The 19,544-nt window shown below is 54.3% G+C and overlaps 1 protein-coding gene across 3 annotated transcripts; it reads left to right on the top strand.

The window, feature by feature from the left end:
* The first annotated feature begins 134 nt into the window (after nucleotides 1–134).
* On the top strand, nucleotides 135–18,737 carry POLR3H (RNA polymerase III subunit H). 3 transcript variants are annotated; one of them, XM_067698225.1, is made up of 9 exons: nucleotides 135–273; nucleotides 2,124–2,449; nucleotides 7,436–7,579; nucleotides 8,017–8,147; nucleotides 10,596–10,692; nucleotides 15,019–15,105; nucleotides 15,577–15,640; nucleotides 17,070–17,271; nucleotides 18,475–18,737. In XM_067698225.1, the coding sequence occupies exons 4-9, from the start codon at nucleotides 8,037–8,039 to the stop codon at nucleotides 18,526–18,528; spliced, it is 615 nt and encodes a 204-aa protein (XP_067554326.1). In that variant the 5' UTR covers nucleotides 135–273; nucleotides 2,124–2,449; nucleotides 7,436–7,579; nucleotides 8,017–8,036; the 3' UTR covers nucleotides 18,529–18,737. The 3 variants fall into 3 exon arrangements, with proteins under 3 accessions (XP_067554326.1, XP_067554325.1, XP_067554327.1); XM_067698224.1 differs by having other exon boundaries at nucleotides 7,868–8,147; XM_067698226.1 differs by lacking the exon at nucleotides 2,124–2,449 and having other exon boundaries at nucleotides 145–273; nucleotides 7,868–8,147.
* Nucleotides 18,738–19,544: the final 807 nt, after the last annotated feature.

The raw sequence follows: 19,544 nt of genomic DNA, 5'->3' as shown, positions 1-19,544 counted from the left end.
GCGGGGCTGGGATGGAAATTTGTACTCCCTGCTTAAAGGGACACAGGGCCCGTCTCCTCTGGCCCCGGCACCACCTCCTGAGTCAGACGCAGGCAGTGCGAGAGAGTTAGCTGCATCTCTCAGGGCCCTAAAGCTTCTTTTTCTGGAAAGTGGCTTTTATTGGCAGGCCAGGGTATAATTTGCCCTGCCAGGTGGGAGCCGTGGCTGAGGAATGCAGAGGAGGAAGAGCTGGGGACAGCCTGCATTCCTGGCAGTGCGGGAGCAAGTGAGGCGGTGAGTGTGTGTGTGTGGGGGGGGGTGGGCCGCGGGGTTGGGGGTGAGTCTGGGAGAATGGAGGCCACAGCAGGGTCCCAGGGACTCTCAGACCTTCCTTTCCCCGCTGTACCCTCTTGTGTCTCCTGCCCTCCACTGGTCTGTCCCTCACTTGGCTCTGAGATCCTCGTGAGTGAACCCACGTGGGTAGGTCGCAGGAACCCATCTCTTCCTCTGTCTGACCCACGGCAGGCCCTTGAGCTATTTCTAGTGAATTGAACTGAAGAGGAGTGAACGTTTGCTTCAGACACACACACACACACAAGCACCACAGCCTGGGAAGCTCTCCAGAGGCCCTGGATGTGAGTCTCAGCCCCAGTGCTTCCAAGCTGGGTGACCTTGGGCAAGTCTCTTACGACTCTGGTCCTCCACACGCTCTGTAAAGTAAGGAAGGAGGCCCTTTCTGAGGCGGCTGTCGGAGGCTCCAGCACAGCCCGTGTACAAGCCCCGGCCTGGCTGCAGGAGGCCCCTACACACTGGTTCCTCTTCCCTCTTCCCGTCCCTTCTCCTCAGACTCGGCCTGGAAAGAACGAAGTCTGTCCCTCACGTATCTTTAGTACTGCTGACGCAGCATGGCGTTTTCAAAAGAAGCCTTATTAAAAAAAATAGGAGTGGGGAGTTTTAAAGGAGACAATTAAGAAAGATATAAATACCTAATAAAAATAGCTAGTAAGAGGCATTGAGGGCACCCCACCTGTCAGGCAACCTGCTTTGCCCTCATTTAAAGCTCAGGACAACCCAGCAATGTATTATCATCATCTGGATTTTGCTGGTGAGGAAAGAGTGGCTCGGGTAGGAGGAGTGACTTGCCTGCATTCCTTACCTGGTTACAGGGGTATTTGAACCAATGTGACCGCTTATCCATGCCCTTCCAGAACGTCCCAGAACAATCAGGTTTCTGATTCTGCAAGAGAGATGGTGATACACGTCAGCTGTTGTTACCTGAGGCCCGGAGTTCTGATTCTATTCCACCCAGTCTGAGGACCCTGCGCAGAGGACCCCATGCCCCCTTTAATTCCTCTTCTTCCTCTCTGCCTCCATCTCTTCTAAAGATAATAATAGTTTCCAAAGTGCCCTCCCAGGCATCATCCCACCTGTTTCTTATAACAACTCTGTGAGGTTTACCTGGGTGAGGAAACAGGTTGCACAGATGGGCCTGGGTCCCAGGCTCTAGACCCATGATTTCCACACTCACCCACTTGTTTTTCTGGAGAAGGGCTGGGGCCAGGGTGGACACCTGTGCTTTTCCCTGCCCACCACCCACTGTCCCTTCTGGGGGGAAATGCCTCCCTGCTTTCACCTGGGGACTCCTCTCTCCCCTGTCTTGGTCCACAGGACCCCTGGCCCAGGCCGGGCCAATCAGAACCAGAGTCAGGCCTTGGGCTGGAATGCCAGGCAGGCTCTTCTCCCGTGGCTCCAGAGTTGGTAGAGTTTCGGCCTTGAGCTGTTGGTGGCTGGGCGTTACGAGCCAGCAGAGGGGAGTGGCCAGGGAGGACCTCTCTGAGGTGACGATGTTTAAGCTGAGCCCCAAGTGACAAGAAGTATCTGGCCTTGCCACGATCTAGAGAGAATTGTGGGAAGAGTGGATGGTGTGTTAGAAGGCCCTCAGGCGGGAGTGAGCTTTGGCGTGACAGAGGACTGGGAAGGAGGCTGATGTGGCTGGAAGGGGTGAGGGAAGTGAGAGGTAGGGTATGAGCCTGGAGGGTGGGAGGCAGGGCCTCAAAGACCAGTTCTGAGGAGGCTGCGGCTTGGTCCGCTGGGGACAAGGCCAAGGCAAGGGCCAAGGGCCTGACCTGTCCCTTCACATCCAGCCTCCAGTGTCTGCGGCCCTCCCCGCCCCGCCAGCTGGCAAACATGTGCTGTGACTGCCAGGCCGCCAGGGAGCCGTGAATGAAGGAGGCTGGGCTGAGGTTTGAAGTAGTGTTATGATTATTCTCGACAAAGACGAGAGGGCACAGCTGTTCATTCAGGAAAAGAGCAGCCCGTGGCACCACCCACCTACCCACCAGCAGCTGAGCTACAAAGAAATCATCTGCTGAAAACCAGGGGCTCCGCCCTGGAGGCTATTTCTGTGGAAACCAAGCATTCAAAAGCTCATCTCCTCGAAAGCCTCCGTCGCCTTGGAGAGACTGTAGAGGTGAGTCAAGGCAGAGCAGCCCTTAGTCTTATTGATTCCAATCGAATTATAATCCCCGTTTTGTTGTTGACTGTCAGCCCACAAGTGGGGGCCAGTTCTGGGCTTATGTGGCCTTGAATCCACATAACCCTTTAAGGTACATACACTCCTAAGGTGTTGGTGCCGGTTGACAGATGCTGAAACTTAGGCACAGAGAGGATAAGAAACTTACCCAGCACCACACAGCTGGTGATAGAGCTGGAATTAAAACACAGGAATTCTGACTTCATTACATTCTTGTTCTTTCTGCTACACCACGCCACACTGCCTTTGCAATGTCTTCAGTTCCCTGGATGCCCTTCTCCTCCACTGTGAGACTCATCTCCAGCCTCTACTAACGATTTTACCCAGTAAAGCAGAGTGGTCCTTCCCTCCTCTCTGGCTATGCCCCAGTCATCTTCTCTAATTCAACTACTGTCCTTCTGCCAGAGAAGATCTTTTCCTGCAGTTCTGACCACGTCATTTGTTCATTCACTCATACATTTGACAAATATTTACTGACTACTTACTATGTGTCAGATGGTCCAGGCTGGAAGACTGCAATGAATGAGACAGGTATATGCCTTGAGTTTACAAAGCTCCTGTTTCATCTAGGAAGAGACTTAGCACAAAGTGCACAAGCAAATAAATGTATAGTCACAAATTATGAAGACAACAAACAAGCAGGGTGAGACGAAGGAGACTAATAGGGCCAAGTCTACCTGCTGAGACAGAGGGCTGAGAAGGGGCCCGGTAAGCTGAGCCCAAGGCGTGAGAAGGAGCCAGCCTTGTCAAAAAGCAGGGAAGAGGGTTTCCCTGGTGGCGCAGTGGTTGAGAGTCCGCCTGCCGATGCAGGGGACACGGGTTTGTGCCCCGGTCCGGGAGGATCCCACATGCCGCGGAGCGGCTGGGCCCGTGAGCCGTCGCTGAGCCTGCGCATCCGGAGCCTGTGCTCCACAACGGGAGAGGCCACAACAGTGAGAGGCCCGCGTACAGCGCAAAAAAAAAAAAAAAAAAGCAGGGAAAGGTGTTTCCCAAAGAGAGAACAGCAAGGGAGAACTCCCAGAGGCAGGAAAGGACGCCGCATGTTCAAGGAACTTCAGGTCAGCAGTGTGGCTGGAGCAGAGGCCACATTGTGTAAGGTTTGGGGGACCTGGCAAGAGGTCCGTTCCTCATCTGAGATGAGACAGTGTCGCTGGCAGCCTCGCAGCCTCATCCAGGGTAATGGTCAGGGCAGGCGGGAGGACGGGGGTATGAAAGGCTCTCCTGGCCCTGCCCCTAACCTGGAGCCTACCCTTAGGTTGGTGGGTGAGGGTCTCCTTCTGCTGTAGCAGCTTGGATCCTCTCAAGTCACTAGGAGAAGCTCTCTGTGATGGGGTGAGGGGGTCCCTGGCCCACAGCCGGCCTCCCTTGCACCCTTCCCTGAGGACCTGGGGCTGGAACAGCCAGGCTGACCAGCTGACCTAGATCTGGGATGGGCCGTGAGCCAGGCCTCTATCAGCCATCTGTTCACAGATGTGCGCTCCTGGACCTTGGGCCTCCAGCCTTCTCAACCCTTAGTGCTCAGCTCCGCTCTCACCTTCTGAGCCAGGCTGTCCCTGACCGCTCTCACCTTCTGAGCCAGGCTGTCCCTGACCGCCTTGGCCAGAGGAGCAGTTCTCACTCACTTGCTATCACATGCATGTGACCTTTCTCAGCAGCAGTGCCTGAGGTGATCTGTATCTGTTTCCCCATTTACTGTTGGTCCCCCTCACTGTAGCACTAGCCCTCATGCACAGCAGCCCTAACAAATATCTATTGACTTTCTGTACTTTGCTTTTGGCTCAAACCAGAACAGAGAGCAATGTCCTGTGATGCTTTGTTTAGGTCCCTTCTAGAATCACCATTCCCGGTGGTCCTCAGCTATGCCTCTGCCTCCATGGAGGGCATTTTTTTAAACATATTTATTATTTTTTTTAAATAAATTTATTTATTTACTTTTGGCTGAGTTGGGTCTTTGTTGCTGCGTGCAAGCTTTCTCTAGTTGCGGCGAGCAGGGGCTACTCTTCGTTGCGGTGTGCAGGCTTCTCGTTGCAGTGGCTTCTCTTGTTGCGGAGCACGGCCTCTAGGTGCGCGGGCTTCAGTAGTTGTGGCACGCAGGCTCAGTAGTTGTGGCACACGGGCTCTAGAGCACAGGCTCAGTGTTTGTAGTGCACGGGCTTAGTTGCTCCGCGACATGTGGGATCTTCCCCAAACAGGGCTCGAACCTGTGTCCCCTGTATGGGCAGGCGTATTCTTAACCACTGTGCCACCAGGGAAGCCCAAGGACAAAGTCCTTTTTGAAGATGGAAAGTCGGATAGGATAGCAGCAGGTTTGTGGGGTAGAGACGACCAGGAGCGCCATTTTGGCCCAGGTTAAGCTTGAGTTGCCAAATGGGCACGTGAGCAGGTAGGTTTGTAGACTGTGCAGGGGAGCCCGCCAGTTTAGAGGTGGGTAGAGGAACCTGGGCAGTGGGAAGAGGATCCGGGTGTGTGAAGGAGGAGGGAGTGATCAGCTGGGATAAACGCTGCCCTTGAGGACTGAGAATTACCACTGGATTTGCCAAAGTGGAGGCCATTGTTGACCTTGAAAAAGCAGCTTGGGTTGAGAGGTAGGGCCAAAAACCTCACGGGAGCAGGTTGAAGAGAGGACAAGATGAGAGGATTTGGAAACAGCAAATGCAGATGACTCCTTCAAGGGGTTTTGCTGGTTAAAGGGAGCAGAAAATGGGGCAGTAGCTGGAGGGAAAGGGGGCCGAGAGGGGTTTTTTTTAAGAAGTGAAAAAAATCTTAATTGCTTTTTAAAATTTGAATTTTATTCAGTTTTTAATTTGAATAGGTAATATGTTCCTATGATCCCAAACATCAAAGATTCTGAAGGGCATTTGAAAAAAAAATTCTCCTTCCTACCCCTGTCACTCTCCCACACCCCTCAGGCATTCAGTTCCTTGCCCTGGAGACAGCCAGCGTAATTAGTCCCAGAGCACACACTCATGCACGCGCGCGCACACACACACAGTATTATTTTTCTTTTTATATGAATAGTAACATCCCATATAAACCGCTCTGTGCCTTGCATTTTTTAACAATATATTCTGAATATCATTCTATCTCAAGACACAGAGAGCATTTGCATCCTTTCTTATGGCTTTGCATTATTTCCCTCTATGGTACACCGTGTGTATTTTTTCATCCAGTCTTCCACTGATGGACAATCATTTGAGATGGGTTCTATCATTATCTCCATTTTACAGAGAGGCAAGGAGGTGCTGAGAGGTTCACCGGCTCCACCACGGTTGCTAGCTAGTGCGCTGCGGCGTGGGAACTCCATGCCCTTAACCACCACTGCTCTCTCCTCATCCTCCTGGATTAGTTTCCAACCCTATTTCTCCTTCACTCCTACACTCTTAGCAATTATTTTGCTATCCCTTTGTTCATTCAAATTGCACATATTTACAAGCGCTGACCTTGTGCCAGGCACAGGGCTAGGCCCTGAGGATGCAGAGGGACAGGACAGTCCTCTGCTGTCGAGGAGCTTGCAGACTAAGTCTTTGTGTGTTTTTGTAAGCTACCTCAAAGCTTCTGTGGAAGGACACAGAGAATTAATAAAGAAGCCTGGTCCTTGTTTTAACTGAGGAAAGCAATCGTGCCAACAAATCACTGTTGCAATCCTATGAGCTGAATACTATAAAAAAGCCTGGGAACTCTGCAATTCTGTCCTCATCCCCTGAGCCTGGCCCTCCTCCAGTTTCCCATCTCAGTGAAAGGCCTTAGGCGTTGGCTCCTCCCACTTCCGTCCACAGGTCTTCCACCCTATCTCTGAGAGCACCCCCTGAAGACCTCTGGACTCGGTCCAACTTTGCTCTCCATGGCTACCAGCTTGCTTGGGTCTTCTCTTTCAGGGGCCACCCAGTAATTTCCTCCCTGGTGTTCTTGTCTCCACACCAGCCCCTTCCCATCCACTGTCCCTCCAGCTGATGTGTCACTATGTCATTTCCCCGTTCTGACCTAGAAGGTGCTGCCCTTGGGCTAATGTGGTGGCAGCATAGCCCAGTGGTTAGGATGATCATGGGCTCTGGAGCCTCACCAGAGGTGGTGAATCCCACCTCTGCCACTTATTAGCTGTGTGACCTAGAACGACCCACTTAACCCCTCTTTGCTTTCGGTGAGGCAAAATGAGAAGAGATAAATGATAATGAAATAAATTAGATAACAATGGTAATAGCTCCTACCTTATACAGCTGTCGTGAGGATTAAAAGTTAATGGATAGTATAATAATAAGGCCCTTGTGATCTGGACCCTGCCTAGGTCTCCAGTCTCACCAGTTTTCATCTTCCCTATAAATTTTTGGATCCCTGAGAGAGCATCAAATCCTCTGGCCCCGCCCTCCCTCTCCTCCCTGCACCCTCTCCGAGCTGAAGCTGGGCCTGGGAACCAGTTCTTCTTCCCCACTGGATCTCTAACAGCTGTAAAATAGTGTGTTGGATGAATGAATGAGAAAGGTATTACATTTGGGTTCCAATGGATGAGTAGGAGTTTTTCAGGTAAAGAAGTGTTCAAGGTTGGGTTATAAAAAAGGGCTTGCTCCATCCTTCGGGCTGGAAACTCCCAGTGCCAGGAGGACAGAAGGGAGGTGAGGCTGGAGAGGAAGGCTGGGTTTAGTCCAGAATTTCTGCGTGGACAAAAGATATTCATGAAGGGAAGGCTTTTGTGACCGTGTGGGAGGTCAGTTGCAGGAAGGACTTGAGGGCAGGAGCTGGGATGTGTGGTGGCTAAGCTCCAGGGCAGCAATGAAAAGGCTCTCAGGGCAGTGATTATAGTGGTGATAGCTGTGGGAATGGAACGAAGAAGGAAAATTTGAGAGATATTTGAGAGGAAGAAATAATGATCTCCTAAATACTTTTTAAAAATTTAGTTATTTATTTATGGCTGTGTTTGCGTTCTGAAAGGATCACTCTGGCTGCAGCTTAGAGGACGGCCCGAGGCCAGCAAGGAGAGTAGTTACCGGCTGGGCGAGAGATGACTGGATTGCACCGAGGTCGCCTAGCAACCTGAGAGCGTTGTCGGAGGGTTGACAGCTGCGCCTGCGGCAGGCAAGGCCCCACCCCACCCCACTCAGGCCCCTCCCCCCGCCCCGCCCCGCGCACGAGGCGGTAGACAGCTCCGCCCCGCGTCGGGGGGCGGGCCGAGGATTCTTATTGGTCGGTCCTCCGGAAGCTACCGGATTCGGAGTCTCGCCTAAAGTCTTGCCGCCGCCGGCTGCGAGTGGGTTCGCGGTGCGTGGCGGTGGCGCTTGGCGAGGGCTGTGTGTGGCTGGCCGCGCACCCCTCCCGCTCGAGCCCGAGACCCTGCGGCTGAGCCTCATTTTCCTCTGTTTGTAGTAGCGGAGCACGCCCCGCACGGGACACCCCTACGGTGCAGCCCCATTTCTGGCCTGGGGGCTGGTCACAGCTATTGGAACGGGACGGAGCGGGCTCAGGGATCCCCACTGCCCCAGGCCCCGGTGCGTGACTGACCCACCCGTTCCCAGAGCCCCCCGCGCAGGCCGGGATGTTCGTCCTGGTGGAGATGGTAGACACCGTGCGGATCCCCCCGTGGCAGTTTGAGAGGAAGCTCAACGACTCCATTGCCGAGGAGTTGAACAAGAAGTTGGCCAACAAGGTACTGGGTCCACGGGGTCGCGGGCAGGCCTTGGCACGGGAGGGCCCAGCACTGCCTACCCACCCGCTGCCGGCCTGGCCATGCCAAGCCTTGGAGTTGGGCAAATAGCTTAAAGTCTCAGAATTCGGTTTCTAATCCTGTGCATGGGATGGGGGTAATCCTTAACCCACTAGGATGCTGGCAGGAATCAAAAGAAAGACTGGGTTTGAAAAAGGCCTTGTAACTGGGAATTGCTAGCGTCCCCACTTCCAAATTACTTTGCAATCTAGGGCAAGTCCTTTACCCACTCTGGGCCTCAGTTTCCATTTGTAAAATGGAAATAATAATTGCTGTCCAACCATGCATTGTTTCTGTGAAGATGGATGGTAGTTTAGCTATAAGGAGGTTTATCCATTCATTCCTGCAAAAAAATGTTTGTGCACCTTTTATGTGCCAGGCTAGCATGCCTTAGTGCTGGGTCCTCAGAGGCCTTCCCATGGCCTTTTCTGAAGCAGCCCTGCCTCTGCAGTTATTCTGTGCCATGTCACTCTTTCCTTCTTAGCACTCACCACTCTTTTCTTATTTGTTTACTTGGTTACTGTTCTTCTCTTTCCCTCTCCATGAGGGCAAGTGACTGTTGTCTTCTTCCCCATGGTATCCCCCATATTTAGCCAGAGTCTGGTACAGAGTAGATGTTCCATAATTGTTTATTAAATGAATAAGACAAGCTTCTGCTCTGTAGTGTGGTGGGGAAAGCTGATATGGGTGAGAGACTCCCACAGCTGAGTGTGTGATGAGACGTTGAGGTAAATGTTATGAGAACAGGTGTTCACAAGCCTGTGGAATGAAGGAACTTCACCTACAGTGAGGGAGACAAGAGGGTTTGCTAGGGAGGTAGTGCTTGAGCTGAGATCTGGTGGTGAGGAAGAACTAACATAGGGGATTTGTTTGTTTGGGGGGGGAGGTTCTGGGCAGAGAGTAGAGCTGTGCAGGAAGCAGAAACAGGATGTGCAAAGGCCCTGTGGCAGGAGGGAATATCGCATCTATCATGGCATGGAGGGGCTGGTGTGGCCTGAGCACACAGAGCGAGGAGAGGCTGGAAAGTGGTGGGAGCCAGGTCATACAGGGCCTGCAGGACTTCATCGAATAATGGTCTTCAGCAGGAGGTAGTAGGCTGAGGAGAGAGCCGGAGGAAGATTGGCTGGCTGTCGGCAGGAGGCAGGTCCCTTCCATAGAGCCTGAAATCACAGAAGGTGGAGTGTACAGACCTAGGGATTTATTGTTGGTGGAGAGAACTCATGGAGTCCTTAGTGGATGGTGTCTGATTACTTTGTGAGGTAAAAGGAGAAGGGACCTCTAAGGGACAAAGAGAAAAGGTGTGAAAGTTACAAGAAGGGTATGTAGTCCTTCTGTAATGCAGGTCCTTCTCTGACCTGTTCAGACAAATATTTCTTTTTTTTTGGCCATGCTGCGAGGGTTGCAGGATTTTAGTTCCCTGACCAGGGATCGAACCGGGGCCTTCAGCAGTGAAAGAGCTGGACTGCCAGGGAATTCCCAGACAAGTATTTCTGTATTTAAATCATTGAGTCATTTGAGAGGAGGCCACACAGAAGAGGTCCAAGGTCCAGCCAAGGGCACACATCTCCTTGTGCTTCCAAAGCCAGCCGACTGCCTCATTGCCCTGAGGTCTGGCCAGGACTCTGAGTTCTCTGAGCTTCCTGCTAATCCTTGAACAGTCCTGCAAGGTCTCTAACTGGGAGGTGATGACGCTGGTGTCAGATAAACAGACACCAAGCAGCTAGTCCTTTGCAGCATCCTGGAGTGGAGATGGGTCATGGGATGTCCTCTGCCTGTTCTCTGCCCAGTTTCAGGGCCACCCATGTGTCACTCTGCCAGCCTCAGTCCCTGTGGCCCCGTCTGTGTGTCCGAGACTTTGTGAGCAGAACAGCGATTAGCTGTGGTCTGACACTTTAAACTGTGAGCTCTAGTATGGAACTGGGGCCTTGGAAAGTGTAGGTTTAACCAGGGGTTCCCCACCACTGATCCTTATTAGTAATGATAATGATCCTTGATTGGTGATTGTTATTTCTAGCAGGTGAGCTGGCTACTGAGCTAGGTACTTCGCAGCTGTTCTCTTGATTTAACAACCCCACAGCCTGGTATGTCCATTTTTGCAGATGGGTAAACTGAGGCTCAGAGAAGTGACCTTGGAGGTCACACAGGGAGTGGTGGAGCTGGCGTTGTAACCTGCATCCGTCATGTCACCAAAGACCTTGTTCTTTCCAGAGTTCAGCATCCTCCCCGAGTTCCTTACCTCAGGCAGTGCCCCAACACATTTCCAGCTGTAAAGGGGGATAATCATACCTGCCCGGCGCGGGGTGGGGGTGGGAGGTGGGGGCTGGATCTCAGGAGAGACTGCGCAGGGAGCTGGGCCTCAAGGTCACGGGCTGTGTACACGGATGCCCACAGGTCGTGTACAACGTGGGACTCTGCATCTGCCTGTTTGACATCACCAAGCTGGAGGACGCCTATGTGTTCCCAGGGGACGGTGCATCACACACCAAAGGTGGGTGCCCTCCTTCTGGGCACTGGGCTTCTTGGGGCTCAGTTTTCTGTAGGGGGAGTCCTGGTCAGGGTGTTGGGAGACCTGGGGCCCAGTCCTGACTCTGCCAGGAATTTACTGGGTGATCATGGGCAGAATCTTCCCCTTTCTGGGCCTCAGTTTCCTATCTATAAGAAGGGGAGGTAGACAAGGTGATTCTCAAGGCTTCTCCAGCTCTGAGATTGTGGCTCTGTGTCTGTGTCCCCTTTGGTCTTGTGTGTTATGTGTGTTATATATATGTTATATGTGACTACCTTCCTCAGCCACACTCTCCTCATCTGTAAAATGGGCTTAACACGTGGCTACAAGGCTCCTCAGGGCCCGTCAAGCATCGCGCAGGGTGAGTCTTTGGTCTGTGGTGGGGATCGGTGGCCAGGCTTCGAGGCTGAGCACAAGCCCAGGCCCCCCTCCCGCCACTGCCTCGCCAGGGCTGTGGCCAAGGGTGTGCTGAGCGGGGCTCCGCACCGGGCCTCTGCCTTCGCTTAGAGGATTATTCATTTGCCAGTTGCCTTCTGCTTCTTTCTGTTTCTCCTCCTACTCAGGCCAGATTACTTTACCTGTCTCTCTGGGACTCACTCCTGGAAAAACGGTGTAATGATAATGGTACCCGCCTCACACAGCCCTTGCGAGGAATAAACGAGAAAAACCACGGGAGGCCTTTGGTCCGGTGCCTGGCGCATAGTAGGTGCTCAGACATGTTAGCCTTTGTGACTGGTGACACTGGCCCCGACTGGCCAGCCTTATCCCTTGTCACTTAGGGTACCTCTCCTTGGCACCAGCCCTGTGTTCTCCATGCCTGCCAGGCCGGCTGGACCCGCCTCCTTCCCCTGCCTCTGGCTGAACTGGGGCCCCGCTCTGGGCTCTGGAGCAGCCTGTCTTTGTGCCCACCGTTTGCTTTGCTCTTTTCCCTTGTTTTTTAAGTTGTGATAAAACACATATAACATAAAATTTACCATTTTTAGTGTGTTCGGTGGTATTCAGTGCATTTACATTGTTGTGTGGCCATCACCACCATCCATCTCCACGACTTTGTCTTCTTTTTTTTTAAACTTATTATTTTTTTTAATTTAATTTTATTTATTTTTATTTATTTATTTATTTTTGGCTGTGTTGGGTCTTTGTTGCTGCGTGCAGGCTTTCTCTAGTTGCAGCGAGCAGGGGCTGCTCTTTGTTGCAGTGCGTGGGCTTTTCATTGCAGTGGCTTCTCGTTGTAGATCATGGGCTCTAGGCGCGTGGGCTTCAGTAGTTGTGGCACGTGGGCTCTAGAGCACAGGCTCAGTAGCTGCAGCACACAGGCTCAGTAGTTGTGGCTCACGGGCTCTAGAGCGCAGGTTCAGCAGGTGTGGCTCACGGGCTTAGTTGCTCCGCGGCATGTGGGATCCTCCCGGACCAGGGATTGAACCCGTGTCCCCCGCATTGGCAGGCGATTCCTAACCAGTGCACCACCAGGAAAGTCCCTTTATTGTCTTCTGAAACTGAATCTCTGTCTCCACTAAACAACAGTTCCCCAGCCCCTGCCCCCCAGCCCCTGTCCACCACCATTCTACTTTCTGTCTCTATGAATTCAACTACTCCAGGTACCTCATGTGAGTGGAATCATGGTATTTGTCCTTTGTTGAAACTCATCATATCCTGAGGCAGCCCTACGTATCCTGGAACAAAGTTTGCTCGAGCCTACAACTAAGAATGGGTCTTCCTCTTCTTACTGGTCCTTCAGACCCATCCTTTCTGACTTTCCAGTCTTCCCACCTGCAGGCTAAACATCCCTAGAACTTCAGATGGGGGTCTTGGGAGGTGGCCCGCAACATAGCACCATCCCAGCTGGCCCTCCAGCTGGTCTGTGGCCTCCTATTTTATTTTATTTATTATTTTTTTTGGCCGTGTGGCATGTGGGATCTTAGTTCCCTGGCCAGAGATCGAACGTGTGCTCCCTGCAGTGGAAGCGTGGAGTCTTAACCACTGGACCGCCAGGGAAGTTCCTTCCTTTTTGTTTTTTAATTGAGATATAATTCACATACCATGAAATTCACCCTTTTAAAGCATACGGTACAGTGGCTTTTAGTATATTCACCAGGCTGTGTGACTATCACCACTGGCTAATTCCAGAACATTTTCATCACCCCCAGAAGAAACACCGTACTCATTAGCAGTTACTCCCCGCTCTGCCAGCCCCTGACAACCATTAATCGACTTTCTGTCTCTGGATTTGCCTATTTTGGACGTTTCATATGAATAGAATCGTAAAATACGTGGCCTTTTGTGATTGGCTTATTTCATGTAGCATGATGTCCTCGAGGTTCTTCCATGTTGTTGCATGTGTCGGTACTTTATTCCTTTTTGAGGCTGAATAATCTCCCATTGTATGGATATGTCACATTTTGTTTATACATTGATCTGTTGTCAGACACCTGGGTGGCTCACCATTTGCTTCTGGAGGTAATTGTTCCAGCCTTGAGCTCCCTGGGCACAGGATCCTGTGTCATCCTGCCCCTGCAAGCCCAGTGCCCAAATCGGGCCTGGCACAGACCTGGCAGAGGCTCCGTGGGGATTTATTAAAATGAACTGACATTGGGTCATACAGGGGACAGGATTTTTCCATGCTGTGCGTAAGTGACATCTGCCCTCATCTACCCTCTCCGAGGTCAGCATGCGGCTCTCCCATCTTAAGAAGGCTCAGACGGCTTGTGTTTGTCTCCTCCCAGGGAGGGAGGGGCACCAGCTGCCTCCTCTCCTTTTCCCACACTTTCCTGCCTGGTGGAGCCATGGGGAAGCAGCCTGGTGGGGAGCTGGGGGCCAGGTGGACCCTGCTGTCCTTGGGGTGAGGCTGCCAGACCAGGCAGCTGAGGGCATTGGTAGCAGAAGCCTGTGTTTAGGGATTAAACCCTTTCTGAGGAAGGCAGATTCAACCCAGCGTTCCTGTCTCATGGTTCAGAAAGACTTGGAGTTTCCCCTTGGCAGAACAGCTGTGTGACTGTGAGTGGGTAACTCAGCCTCTCTGAGCCACTTGAGCATGGTCACACTGGGGAAGCATGACATCTGACACAGGTGGATCGTGATGGGCACTGGGCGACTGCCAGGGGGCAGCCTTATGGTTATTTACTAGCCCTGGCGGAATTCAGGCCCTAGACACCACCTTTGGGGCTCGGTGGACACCCCGTGTGTGTGCGTGCACGCGTGTGCAGGGCAGGGGGCAGGCGCTCAGCAAGGGGCAGCAGTGATGGAGTGACGGCTTCTGCCAGGCTGTGGAGTCAGAGTCTGTGATGTGGGCACAGACCTTACCTGATATTTTTCTTGGGGTCAGGTGAGTAGGGACCACATAGGACAGGACTTGAGAACCCACAGAGGCATTTTTGCTGGTTTATTGGCTCTTCCCCCACCCCAAATTCCAGAGCATTTTTAGCATCCTGTTCCAGGTCAGAGCTATGCCTGGGGCAAACTTTGCCAATCAGCAGGAGATGGGGGAACTTGTTTCCAAACCTGGTTCTCTTTGCCAGTTGCTTCTGCCCTTGTTAGAATTTAAAGGAGAGAGCCTGGGCTTCCCTGGTGGCAGAGTGGTTAGGAATCCACCTGCCAACGCAGGGGACATGGTTCGAGCCCTGGTCCGGGAAGATCCCACATGCTGCGGAGCAACCAAGCCCGTGCGCCACAACTACTGAGCCTGTGCTCTAGAGCCCGTGAGCCACAACTACTGAACCCACGTGCCACAACTACTGAAGCCTGCACACCTAGAGCCCGTGCTCCACAACAAGAGAAGCCACCACAATGAGAAGCCTGCGCACCGCAATGAAGAGTAGCCCCTGCTCACGCAACTGGAGAAAGCCCGCGAGCAGCAACGAGAACCCAGCGCAGCCAAAAATAAAAATAAATAAATTTTTTAAAAAAAGAAAAAAAAGAACAGCAGCCCGGTAATTTTAAAAATAAATAAATAAATAAAGGAGAGAGCCTGGAGGAAGGCTGGAATTGCCTTTGGAATCATTGCTGGCCCAGAATCTGAGTTCAGCTGTGACTGATGGATTTGGGAACTGAGCCTCAGTTCCAGGGCCAGTGCTGCCGGCCTCTCACACGGGGGCCAAGTTGTGGCCTTGCCGGGGACGGGGCCGAGGGTCCCTCCGGCTTAGCTAACAGGTCTAGGCCCACGGGCGCCTGGCGTGGACTGCTGTGTGGCTTCTTGGTGCCGCCACGGGGTCAGCATGCCAGTGAGTGAGAGTGGACACTGGAAAGCACAGGCCACCCCAGCTGGAGCAGCCTTTCCTCATGGCCTGCTCATCACCGACACGCTTTCATTTCCAGTTCACTTTCGCTATGTGGTGTTCCATCCGTTCCTGGACGAGATTCTGATTGGAAACATCAAAGGCTGCAGCCCGGAGGGAGTGCACGGTAATGTTGGCCCTGAGTCCTCACATGAGACCCGGGAGCACACTGGGGGCAGATGGCGGGGCTGGCCTGCCTCCCTTTAGCTTCTGTGCTGGGCCGGCATGGTCAGGGGAGGGGTCACGTAGGTAAAGAGAACTTTCCCGAGCTGTCTGAGCAGCTTGTGCGCAAGGGGGATGCTCAGCCCCCTGTGCTCTAACTGTGAGGACCTAGGCCAGCTGGGGGCCGTCACTGCAAGGCTGTGAGTCAGGACCTCAGGGCAGGCACTGGAGCTGGCAGAGGTGACTCGGGGCCCTTGGCATCCGCTGGTCCCTGTCGTGCAGTGTCCACCTCGGGTTTGGGTGGCTGCTCAGGCTGTGGCAGAGGCGTAGGGCTCTGGGGTGGGGACGGGGCCCAGGGTTCCATGGGCAGCACAGGGTAAGGGCTTGCTTGTCCATTCTGAGCCCCGTCTCATGCTGTCACCTGCGTGTCTTCCAGTCTCTCTAGGGTTCTTCGATGACATTCTCATCCCTCCAGAGTCACTGCAGCAGCCGGCCAAGTTGTATCCTCCCAGGGTTAGAGTGGGTCATGGAGGAGCTCGGGCCTCTCCAAAGGAAGGTCCTCACTCTTCGAGGTGGCCTTGGGTCCTGTGACCTGATGCTGCTGGCCTCTGCCCACCCCTCCAGCTTGCATTTTGCTCTGGAAGCACTGACCTGCCTGTGCTTCTCACACTGACCGTGGTGTCTGCACACCTGCGCCTCCATCTGGACTGTCAGGCCTGGTTCCAGCTCAGTGCGCTTAGGTTGTCCCTTCAGGAGTCATCTCAAAGGTCACCTCCCTCTAGAGGCCCGCCTGACTGGCCCACCTCCCCCCCCTCAGCTAACATTTGAGGGCTTGGCTCTGCGGGTCCTAGGCTGGTTGAAGATTCCCGTTGCTGGCTCCCCCATTGTCCCTGTCCCAGCCCTTGCCTGCTGCACTGGGGTTGCTGTTTCTGTGGGTGCTCACCGAGACTGCTCACCAGGAGGGACCCCATCTTGTCCCGACTGTACCTGCAATGCCCAGCATGGGACCTGGCGCAGAGGAGGGGCAGGACCCATCTGCGGGGCTGCCATTAGAGGGCAGCATGTCTCTTCGGTGTGAGCTCTGCTGATTGGAGGGGGGCCATCCAGCAGAGCCGGCAGTAGGAAGCCGGGGTGTGTGCGTGCGTGCGTGGATGTGTGTGTGTGCGCACGCGCGCACATGTGTGCAGGGCAGGGGCTGTGTGTGGCTCTGGAACTTGCCAGAAAACCTGGCCCAGGCTGGCCTGTCCCTCAGCCTGGTGACCTCCCATCCTGCCGTGTCCTCTTGGAAACTGGGCAAGTCCTTGGGCTGCCTGCTGTCAAGTGTCCTGAGGCACTGAGAGGGATGTGGAATTGCACTATGTGGAGAACGCTGGCCAGCGTCAGTGAGCGCTCGGGCCGACCGAGGGGTCCTGTGGAAAGCACTTTCCACATGTGCTGTTTTATTACCTCCCCACCGCAGCCCTGGAGGGCAGGCCTTACTGTAATCTGTGTTTTACAGATGGGGACCCTGAGGCACCGAGAGCTTGGGCCTGGCCCCAGGTGGGTGGTGGAGCTGAGGTTTGAACTTGGCGGTTGGCCTCTGAGAGGACACACGGGCAGAGTAAGACCTCAGGCACCGAGGGGCTGTGGTCATTCCACGTTGAGGCAGAGCTCGCGCTGTGCTCTGGAGCTCCCTCCTGCGCTGGTGTCCCGTGGTGCCTGCCGGGGTCCGTGTTCCCAGTCTGGATCCTGGTGCCCAGGAGATCCAGCCACTCACTGGGCCCGGCCCGACCTTGCCTCTCGCACACAGCGCTGGGCCTGCTTTTCCTGTGACTTCCCAAAGCATCTCAGCCTGGGATTGGATTTTCCTGGGGCGTGCCGTGGGAGGACTCCCCAACATGCTGGCTCCCCCGTGGCTTGGTTGTTGCCTTGACCCTGCGCCCCACCCAGCGATGAGGCAGAGCAAGTGTGGGTGTGGGAGTACGAGACGGAGGAAGGAGCGCACGACCTATACATGGACACCGGCGAGGAGATCCGCTTCCGGGTGGTGGACGAGAGCTTTGTGGACACGTCCCCCACTGGGCCCAGCTCAGCCGATGCCACCTCTTCCAGCGAGGAGCTGCCAAAGAAGGAGGCTCCGTACACGCTTGTGGTAAGCTGTCCTCATAAGACTGCGGGGAACCGCGGGGCGGGAGGCCCCAGCAGGTCAGGGCGCAGGTCCCTGTTGTGGGGTCTTGGGCAGTCCCTTCTCCCTGGGCAGCCCCATTTCTGCAGGCCAGGGCAGCGGTAATTCTGTGTTTTTTCCTTATAAATTTATTTTTTGGCTGCGTCAGGTCTTTGTTGCTGTGCGTGGGCTTTCTCTAGTTGCAGGGAGCGGGGGCTACTCTTGGTTGTGGTGCGGTGGCTTCTCCTGTTGCGGAGCACGGGCTCTAGGCACGCGGGCTTCAGTAGTTGTGGCTCACGGGCTTAGTTGCTCTGTGGCATGTGGGAGCTTCCCGGATCAGGGCTCGAACCCATGTTCCCTGCATTGGCAGGTGGATTCTTAACCACTGCGCCTCCAGGGAAGCCCAGGGCAGCAGTAATTCTTGCAGCGAGGTTGTAAAGCTGCCATGGCTGTTGGGGAGGGCAGGGGAGTCAGACCCCTGCCCACAAGAGGGATGATACCAACTGGACAACAAGGCTGTGGGTCAAGGGGCTGAGAGAGGAAGAAACCAAGGGAGGGGTGGTAGGGCTGCTCCCACTACAAACCCACACGGCCTGAGGTGGCAGGGAAGCTGCAACCGGCCAGATCTGACTTGGGTCCCTTTTGTCTTTTATCCTCATGAAGCCAGACAGTGAGCGACACATGACAAAAGTGGGATTTCAGGGGCCTGCTGGTAGGGTTTTCTGGTATAACGTGGGCCCCGTAGTTCACTTTTAGGGCACCTGTCTTTGTCAGGATTGTGGGTGGCCCAAGGCTTCCCCTCTGCGTGTGTTTGGAGGCTGGGGCTCAAGGTTACTAGGCCTTTCTGGCAGAACTAGACCACGAGTGGCTCAGAAGCCAGGCCCAGGACTGGTCTGCTGGTGCCTGTGTGGGCCAGGCCGGGGGCGAGGGGTGAGGGGCTGTACCCTCAGTAAACCAGCACTTTTCCTTACATGCCTCAGGAGAGGCTGGAGCAGGAGAGGGGAGTCTGGACCAGCGGGGAGTACTGCTGCAGCTCCGGCATGTCCCCAGAGCCTCCTGGCTGGGGTGTGCCCCACCCTCCCTTTGGCCTGTGCTGGGCACCTAAAAGGAAGGGCCCCCATTGCCTCCTGTCCAGGTTGGCTCCAGCTCTAAAGGTAGATGAAACATGCCTGTTCTCTCTCCCCCTGGCAGGGATCCATCAGTGAGCCGGGCCTGGGCCTTCTTTCCTGGTGGACTAGCAGCTAGCACTGGGGCTTTGACACTGGACCCTGCCCAGCCCTCGGGAAGGTGGTGCGGCGGGTCCTGAAGACGACAGGATCCGAAGAGCAGCCTGTGCCCTTCCAGGCTGTGCCCTCCCCTCCTCCTCCCAGACCTAGCCCGCTAAGTCCCACCGTCCACATGGACTTCTGCCTGTCAGTGACAACAAAGATATTTAATAAATGATGGCCACGTCAGTTGGGAGAGCCACCATTGTCTCAGTGTTCTAAGGTTACCGAGTTGCCACAGCTGGGACAGTTCCTCACCCCGGATCACTTCTGGAGATGACTTAATGGCAGGACTTGGGGTCTGAGAGATCCAGGCTGCCTCAGGCTATGCTCTGGGCCAGCTGAGCTTGGTGGCTCCATAAAGTAACAGCAAGAGGCTGGCCTGGGGCAGCTGCCAGTTGCTGATCAGAGTCTGACCTTTAAGGGAAAAACCCTCTTCCCACCAGCGTGTGGAAGGTGGGGCGGCCTGGACTCAGCTGACCAGCTCCGTCAGGAAAGTGGATGCTGTGGATTTTGCTGGCCCAAGGGGGTGAGGGCTGGTGACCTGCTGTTGTTACTCCGCCACCAGCAGTACAGCAGGGAGCCTCGGGCCAGCTGTCACTTTCCGACCTTGGCCACACCAGGAACAAACACCCAGTGGGTGTCTGCTTGTGATGTGAGATCCTGGCACCAGGGCAAGCACCCCATCATTTACTCAGCAGAATGGCTTTGCCAGAGTCCTGTCCCTTCACTCATTTCTGCCAGGAATTTTTGCCGGGACCAGGACATCGTTTTGTAGCACCCACCCGACGCCATGTTTCTGTCAGGCAAGTCTTGTCCTGAGGAAGGAATCTACGTGGAGCCTGCCTCCTGCCCTGGCCTTTCTGCTCACATGGACACAGGGCCGTGGAGGTATGAGTAGTGCCAGTGGGCAGTGCTCCAGGGAGAGGAGCAATTGCAGAGCAGTGCCTGCGGCCGCCCTGTACTAGAAACTAGGGAGCAGTACACATATGGACT

This window comes from Pseudorca crassidens, chromosome 11 (assembly GCF_039906515.1).
Source record: "Pseudorca crassidens isolate mPseCra1 chromosome 11, mPseCra1.hap1, whole genome shotgun sequence".
Taxonomy (NCBI): domain Eukaryota; kingdom Metazoa; phylum Chordata; class Mammalia; order Artiodactyla; family Delphinidae; genus Pseudorca; species Pseudorca crassidens.
This window is presented reverse-complemented; position numbering and strand designations above follow the sequence as displayed.

What these genes read in the sequence shown, in the direction of transcription:
- POLR3H (XM_067698225.1), top strand. Translation starts at nt 8,037, where the DNA reads ATGTTCGTCCTGGTGGAGATGGTAGACACCGTGCGGATCCCCCCGTGG. An exon ending in CGGTGCATCACACACCAAAG is followed by an intron (nt 10,693 to 15,018) that starts GTGGGTGCCCTC and finishes TTTCATTTCCAG; the next exon opens with TTCACTTTCGCTATGTGGTG. An exon ending in CAGCCCGGAGGGAGTGCACG is followed by an intron (nt 15,106 to 15,576) that starts GTAATGTTGGCC and finishes CGTGTCTTCCAG; the next exon opens with TCTCTCTAGGGTTCTTCGAT.